General features: G+C 41.0%; 1 protein-coding gene across 1 annotated transcript; it reads left to right on the forward strand.

Moving 5' to 3' along the window:
- The first annotated feature begins 1,658 nt into the window (after nucleotides 1-1,658).
- LOC139225389 (sulfate transporter-like) lies at nucleotides 1,659-8,043 on the forward strand. The gene is made up of 6 exons (XM_070856245.1): nucleotides 1,659-1,735; nucleotides 3,111-3,723; nucleotides 3,977-4,267; nucleotides 4,783-5,231; nucleotides 6,839-7,788; nucleotides 7,847-8,043. The coding sequence occupies exons 2-5, from the start codon at nucleotides 3,127-3,129 to the stop codon at nucleotides 7,671-7,673; spliced, it is 2,172 nt and encodes a 723-aa protein (XP_070712346.1). The 5' UTR covers nucleotides 1,659-1,735; nucleotides 3,111-3,126; the 3' UTR covers nucleotides 7,674-7,788; nucleotides 7,847-8,043.
- The last annotated feature ends 320 nt before the right edge of the window (nucleotides 8,044-8,363 follow it).

An 8,363-nucleotide genomic window follows, 5' to 3' on the forward strand; every position in this document is an offset into this window, starting at 1 on the left:
TTCCTGTGTAGTGTCACGAAAAATTAGTACTCATGGCGTATAGCTTGCTGATTTGAGATACTGTGTTCATAAGATATATGACAACCTCTTGTCTGCATTTAACGGACGTAGTTTTAGTTTAACACTTCTAACACATTCAGTTAGACCTCAATGAGCTAAACTTTCTCAGAAAGTGTCCCAATTTCACTGTAAAAATGTTACTTTGCTAGAAATTTGGGATTCGCAGGCAATATGGTAACAGTACTGCATGTCTGTGTTCATAACAAGAAGTATTTAAGTTACACTTCCCTCAAAGGCTGTCATTTTAGAATAAATGACTCCCTGTTTGCTTCAACGGTGGCCGATAGAAGATGGTTATTTCCTCTCCTCTTGAATATATCAGTTACAAACAATCCCATTGGTAACAAGATTTCAGAGATCACGTAGAAACAGCTTATATATTTCATAGTAATACAGTAATATACCATAAAATAACAGTTTGAGCTAAATGGAGGAGACGTTGACAATGGGTTATAATACACAACACACTAATAAACTTTAGTTGAAAAGTAACTTCTGTTAATCAAGTCATCATCAGTCTATATTCTCAAGAATCCCAAACTTAATCTAATAGTACATTGTGCTATTTCTATTTTTAACGAGTTGCGAAAAACTCTCAGTATTTCATAACCATGACAAGAGGCCTGAAAAACATTAATATCAGTCTCTGTTGCTTGCTACTGTACAAATGAGCAATATAAATTATGATATCATTTAGTCAGATTGCTCATGTCATGTCATGTAGGGCCTCAGCAAAACTGTGAGTGCAAAACCAAGACTCACCAACACCCTCTCCCTTCTGACCCTCTATTACCTTATTACCTGCTGGCATGCCATGGGATTCAGAAGTGTTGTTTGGCCATAGCAAAAACAAAGAATAGTCATTTACTATCATTATTATTATTATTATATCAAGTGCCTCCACCTGTGGTGATAAATCAGAAACATCAGTCACCCTAACGCCCCCTCTAAGCAATCTGAGACAGAATAACAAACAGCAGGAACAGAAGTCATGTCATTGGTGATAACAAAAACCTTCACAGAGCTGCACAGCTGCTTTCACTTGTATGGACTCAATCAATCTGTTCAGAGAGTTGAAAAGCTAAATGAATACTCACTATCCCTGATTGCCCTGTCACCAACCTCAATATGAGTTACAGAGTGAGTGGCTCATGGACTTTGGGTTGGAGAACAGTTTTTCCCTGACTAACTATATGCCAGATATTTCTACACTGGTTTTCCACTGTTATTCTGTTTTCCAAATATGCGTTTAAAAAACAGTTTAGGGATTTTTTTTTGATTCAGCCAATTGTTGAAATAGAAAAGTTATGATAGCTGGCCTTCTGTTTAGAAGTTTTTCAAGAGCTGTGTGACTGTGCAAGGATTTTACATTATGAAGATATACTTATTTTTTTAATGTAAACCTTGTTATCTGAACATAACTACACATAGTAGCTTCCCTTGCCTTAAATTTGGCATTATAATTTATAATAATTACACATTTCTTATTTTGCTACAAAGTGATTCATCTTCCTACACAAACTATCTTTTGTCTCAGTCGGTCATGTGACGCACGTTCCGTAAACGTCATGACGCACGGCGCTAAAGACCGGTCCCTAATGCAATTGAAGCAGGATGACACTCAACTGTCTGAAGTCACGAGTAACTTTGTAAACCACGACTGACTCGAGCTCAGGTCAGTTACACTTTACACTTGTACACAACAATGTTTTTTTTCTCTCCTCCTGCGGAAAAGTAGACTGTTGCGTTAGTTAACCTCCGTTAGCTTAAAGTTTCAGCTGGTGTCCACGTTGACAACTTGTTTACAATAGTGCCCATTCAGGGCTCCGCTAACGCAGCGTTGGCAGGAGTTATGTTAGCTAGTTAACCCTGCGGGGACTGAGCTAATAAGGGATTTTCGCAAGTAAACAATGACTTTGAGGAGATTTTTACACCGGCAACATTAGATATAAGCGTTAGTATATATTACCGTTTAGTAATGCTGCTATACAAGTTAACATTTTGGTGATAACGCTTCCAATTAACAACTGTCTGCATTTAAATGGTCTGCAGGCATGGCCGATCATCTCATTAACATCACTACACGTGAGTCCTTTGGGGAAACAAAACGAGTTAAGGTCACTGTAATCCTATTGACGTTATAATTTTGAGAATGCATGCTGTGGAGAAGTAGTCACACAGTCCCAGTAGGGATTACTGTAAGCACAGTTTGGGTATCTACAGGGTAAAAAACGCCTGTTAAATGTGATCAGCTGGGTTGTGAGGTGATAGTTTTGTTTTTGATGTGCTTGTTATATAAAACCAATTCGATCCCCAGCGTTGAAGTTAGTTTCAGTTCAGTTTCTACACGTGGTTAGGTCTTTTTTGGACAAAATATAGTCGCTTTAATGTTGGTCTGTAGTAAAAACTGACTTTTCAACCAAGTTATGCCCAGACTTAACTTACGCCAACTTACAATTTTTGACATGGTAATTCTAGAATTGGGAAACAGAAATAAAGGATCCAGTCATTATGTAGCTCAGGCCTCTTTACATGATGACCTCAAGCGGCCAAGTCTGTTGAGGGGAATAACATATCACATTACGTGAGCCATTATTGACATCTTCCTTGGATTCCTGTTTTTGTCCTGGTAGAGATCTGCACTTGGGATTACCAGCAAATGGTAAAGCCTTATTTTTCTGTGTACGGGTCGCTAAAAGCTTTTCAGCACAAGCTGAATTGTATGAATAAGGGGAAGTGTCTTATCTGTATTGTGATGTAACATCAAGAGGAGGGAATATTCCTTAGTCTCACCAGAATGTCAGCAATATGTAGTCAAGCCCATGCTAACTGTCATGAGATTTGAATAGCACTTCTCCTCACCCTGCACCTATTGAGTGTATGTGGTTATTATTGTAGCGAGCAGCAAATGTTAAAATATGCATTAGAGCAGATGATTTGGCTCAGGCAGGGGTGTGGAGGTCCACTCATTATTTTGCCTGTTGTAATCAGTTGTTTGAGATAAAGCTGCTATGACTACTGGGCTAAACTGAACTCTATTTTTTTTCTAGTCACCACAGATTGATCATGACTCATGGCGATGAGGAAGATGGAGCTGAAAGCGACCAGCAGCAGCCTCTCATTCTGGCGAGACTGGAGAAAGAAACGGCCAAAGGCTGGCAATCTGTCGTGTCACATCGGCTTAAGAAACACTGCTTGTGCACCCCAAAGAAAGCAAAAACCAAAGTTCTGGGCTTTGTCCCGATTCTGAAATGGTTGCCTCGCTACCAGCTCAGGGAATGGCTGCTGGGCGATGCCATGTCAGGACTGATTGTTGGAATCCTATTGGTCCCCCAGTCCATAGCGTACTCCTTACTGGCCAGCCAGGACCCCATATATGGTCTCTATACTTCGTTCTTCTCCTCCATCATCTATGCTTTCTTGGGCACGTCTAAACACATCTCAGTGGGGATTTTTGGGGTGCTCTGCCTGCTCGTGGGTCAGGTTGTGGATAGAGAGTTGGCTCTGGCGGGATACGTCACGGAAAGCAGCAGCATCGGTAGTAACAGTAGTGCCATTCTGCTGGCTGGCCAGGGGAATGGCAGCGTTGCTTTGGAATGTGACAGAAGCTGCTATGCAATCACAGTGGGAGCTACAGTTACCTTTACTGCTGGGGTTTACCAGGTAAGTGAGCAGGGATGACCTAAAGCACTAGAATCCAACAAATCTGCCGCATGCTACTGTAAACAAATGCTGTCTGATTCAGCTCAGTCACAGCTCATGACTTTGGTAAACTAGGAGGAAATGCAGTATAGTCTGGAATCTATGAACAGACCAAACAATATCTCTAGCGTCTTTTTGCAAATACTTCTATGTATGTCAATTTCCTGCTTGTTTGGAAACTGTTGACTTACTCCTGTGTATCGCCTTCTCTCAGGTACTAATGGGCATTTTCCAGGTAGGCTTTGTCTCCGTCTATCTCTCCGACTCCCTTCTCAGTGGCTTCGCTACAGGAGCCTCCCTGACCATCCTTACTTCCCAGTTCAAGTACCTTCTTGGCCTGAAAATCCCCAGGCCCCAGGGCTGGTTCACGCTGTTTAAGACCTGGTACAACCTGCTCATCAACCTGGGAAACACCAACATTTGTGACTTGGTGACCAGTCTGGTGTGCTTGCTGATACTGATACCCACCAAGGAGCTCAACGATCGCTTCAAAGCCAAGCTAAAGGTAAAAGTAAATGGATAAGGTGCGGCTAATCTTATTTCAAATAGAACTCTGCTTTTTTTCTGAAATGATTTGCAGCAACAGTACAACAATCTTTGTCAAGATTGCAATCAAAAAAGGTCGGTGGGATGGTGATGTTTGGTCATCACTTGGCTACCCTGCTGTTTTTTCCTCCAATGTAATTGGTCCATGAAATTGCGAAGTTGGATTAAGGCTCAAGCTAAAATATGGCTATGTGTAGATGTATGCCTTAAGGTAGTTCAATTCGGGTCCAAATGAGTTGAGGCATAAAAAGTGCAACTAAATCAGACAAGTTCATACCCTAAGAAGGCCACCATACGCAGTACAACCACTTGACTTATCTTGTCATGGTATTTCCCCCACAATCCTCAGACCAAACTTTACATTTGTAACCCCGCTAGTGGTAACAATGTTAAAATTAAACTAACATCCTTACTATTTTGTTATTCTAACAAAAAAAATAACATCCAAGAATTGTGTGTCTTTTCCTTACCCAGGCTCCAATTCCCTTTGAGCTCTTTGTGGTGATAATTGCGACACTGGCCTCTCACTTTGGTCGCTTCAATATCGACTATGGGTCGGGCGTGGCTGGCAACATCCCCACGGGCTTCCTCCCTCCCCAGCTGCCCATGTGGTCTCTGATCCCCAATGTGGCCGTTGACGCCTTCTCCATTGCCATCGTGGGATTCGCCATCACTGTCTCACTGTCGGAGATGTTTGCCAAAAAGCACGGTTACACAGTGGATGCCAACCAGGAGATGTACGCCATTGGCTTCTGCAACATCCTGCCATCGTTCTTCCGCTGCTTCACCACCAGTGCAGCACTAACTAAAAGCCTCGTCAAGGAGTCAACGGGGTGCCAGACTCAGGTGTCTGGGCTGGTCAGCGCCCTTGTCCTGCTGCTGGTGCTGCTGGTTATCGCACCGCTCTTCTATTCCCTTCAAAAGTAAGCACAACAAAATCTTAATTAGCAGTATTTAATTAATGTTAATTATTCCTCTTGTGAGTTAAACCTCTTATTAGTAGGTGAGAGCAGTTAAATGGTAATTAAATCTGATTTAGTGGAATGACAGCTTGCTCTCATCAATACAGTGATGAACTTTAATCAGCTTGTTTGGAGTGGTGTTTTCACATTGATAAAATTTCCACTTGTAAAGGTTATATAAATCATAATAGCAAAACAGAAGACATATACAGTCACACGATGGGAGTGGTAGAATAACAAAAATCAGCTGTGTGTAAAAAGCAAATAAGCAATATGCAGAAACCACTTCCTAAACATCTCTAACCTATAAAATGCATGTTGAGGAGAATCATCAGTGTGGAGCAAACATCACCAGCCTGCCACATGCAATTTAGAGCCACACACATTTTGGTTCTGAGCAAACACCCAGGCCCAGTGTCAAGGTTGATACATTTAAAAAAAAATAAAACCTTGCTAAAATAAATTCAATGGTAGAAGGACATAAATGCATGTCATCTGTAAAGCATAGTTTCTACATAGATCGATTAAATTAATGAAGATTTTTGTTCAAAAAAGCCAATATAGGAATATTAAAATGGTAAAATTCTGTAAGTGATATTCCACCCAAAGTTTAAATTGCAACACATAGTAGCATACAGCTCTGACACAAACATGGACATTATTTGTTTTATGAGTCAAAGGTTTTCTATCCAGTGAAAAACCTAAACGTTTGCTTCTGGTTCTTATCTTGTTTACCGTGAAAAGAAGTTTCAAGGGTAGACTTAGACAAATACAGATAACCAGCAGAGTCTGCGTTAACAATAGGTCTCTCTGCAGAGGCTGTGCTAGTTCAAATATCTTTAAGCAACAACGTGGAAGTGACGACACTGATGTTCAAAAATGTTTAAATTCATAATAATTCAAAAATCAATTAGGAATAAGGGGGAGCAAGGAGCAAAAATATCAGTTTATAAAAAGAGGTAATTGCTAATTAGAAGGCAAAGAGGGCTTTTTATCCATTAGGAGACGCTTTGGGTCTCATGTGAGCCTCGATTGCTGCCTATTGATTGAGATTGCAGCTGATGATTGGTATTGATTTGCTTCTGTTACCTACGTACACACCCGTAAACAAACACACGCGCCAATTCACTGATCGTATGGAATGTCTTTGTCAGTATCGACACCCATCTGTTAAGTGCAGTTTTTAATCTTCGTTCCTTTTCTTCTTTTATTATCCTTCCTCTCTTATTTCTGTAGGGCTTGAGCTGACACTGTCTGCTGCTCTCATTATCTCCTTCGCCCCTCAGTGTTTTTGCTTTTGAAAAATATGAAAAAACACAAGTTTTCATCTTTTTTATGTTTGAATGGTAAAAGGTTGCACTGACAATTTAAAAACCTTAAAGTTGACAGAAGCCAAATGTTTTTATACTGCAAATGGAAAGTGAAGACTTGTAACCTTGTGTTTCTTAAACAGCTTAAAATACCTTTTACTCTTCAGATTCAGTTGCCTCCTACCATGAATACCACCAAGTGACACTCATAACCTTTATGTTTTTCTGCTTGTTTTCTTGCTTCCCTCTCCTGCCCAGATGTGTATTAGCTGTCATCATTGTGGTTAACCTCCGCGGAGCTTTACGAAAATTCACAGACGTTCCCCGCATGTGGCGAGTCAACCGCGTCGATACTGCCATCTGGGTGATCACCATGGCGACCTCAGCGCTGGTCAATACAGAGCTGGGTCTCCTTGTGGGGGTCCTGGTGTCAGCCCTCTGTGTCCTTGGCCGAACTCAGAGAGCCCAGGTCCTAGAGCTCGGCCAGGCTACAAACAGGGAACATTATGAGGACCTGTCATCTTACCACGGCCTTCAAACGCATCCCGGAGTGGCTGTTTTTAGATATGAGGCTCCAATCTATTATGCCAACCAGAGCCTGTTCAAAAAATGTCTCTACAGGTGTGCAGGGCTCGATCCTGTGAAGGAGAAAACTCGCCGTATGAAGCTCACGAAGAAGAGCAAACAACAAGCTGAGGACACAGGAGTCGCAAATATGAAGTCAGACGAGAAGAATGCTGCGGATAACGAGGATGAGGTCGAAGCTGGTGCGCCTGTAACCTTGATACTTGACAAGAAATCTTCCCGTAGATTACACAGCTTGGTGATCGACTGCAGCGCCATCTTGTTTCTAGATACGGCTGGAGTGAATGCTCTGAAAGAGGTCCGCAAAGATTACGGAGAACTTGGGATCAAGGTTGTCCTGGCCCAGTGTAGTGCCTCAGTACTGGACGATCTGGAAAGAGGGGGATACTACACTGACAAAAAAGAATATGATGGAGAGAACAAAACCATATTCTTCACCATTGGAGACGCTGTCCGCTACGCCCAAAGCCTTTCAACTCCTAACGGAGATTATGACAGAAAATGCTAAAAAGATAATCTGTCCAAATATCTATGTTTACATGTAAGCAGTTTACATCTCACAGAATACAAAAGAACGGCCCGTTGTTTCCTACGTGCCTTGTAATGCTACAGTAATTGCTGAAGTTATGAAATTTTGTCAGAACTGCTTCAGACAATCTTTATTCAATACTGTTTCAGCAGGTCCAAACAGCAAGTCTACCTTATAGAAATGGAGTCAAAGTACCAAGTAAACCGTAAAACTCGACAATGGCTACATCTGTTGTAGAGGTTGACCGATTAGCTGATGATAAAGCTTTGAAAAGCAGATAACCATTTAAAAATCGGCCAATATTCCTCCCCACTATCAGAGCCAATTGTGCTAATACCGATAACGCATGCAATCAGTGCTGATGACTTGGCCAGCAGATTAATCAGTCAACCCCTAATCTGTAATTCTTAGAGCAACAGTTTCTCCTTTATGCACGCAGAGACCGAAATGAGTTCAGTCACCTGCCACCTGCCGCCTGCACAGGCTTATGTAGTCACATGCTGACTCAGTTTGAAATTGTGAAACTGGAAAAATTTCTCTCTCTCTCTCTCTCTATATATATATATATATATATATATATATATATATATATATATATATATATATCTATATCTATATATATATATATATATATATATATATATATATATATCTATATATATATATATA

The sequence above is a fragment of the Pempheris klunzingeri genome, unplaced genomic scaffold (assembly GCF_042242105.1).
Source record: "Pempheris klunzingeri isolate RE-2024b unplaced genomic scaffold, fPemKlu1.hap1 Scaffold_148, whole genome shotgun sequence".
Taxonomy (NCBI): domain Eukaryota; kingdom Metazoa; phylum Chordata; class Actinopteri; order Acropomatiformes; family Pempheridae; genus Pempheris; species Pempheris klunzingeri.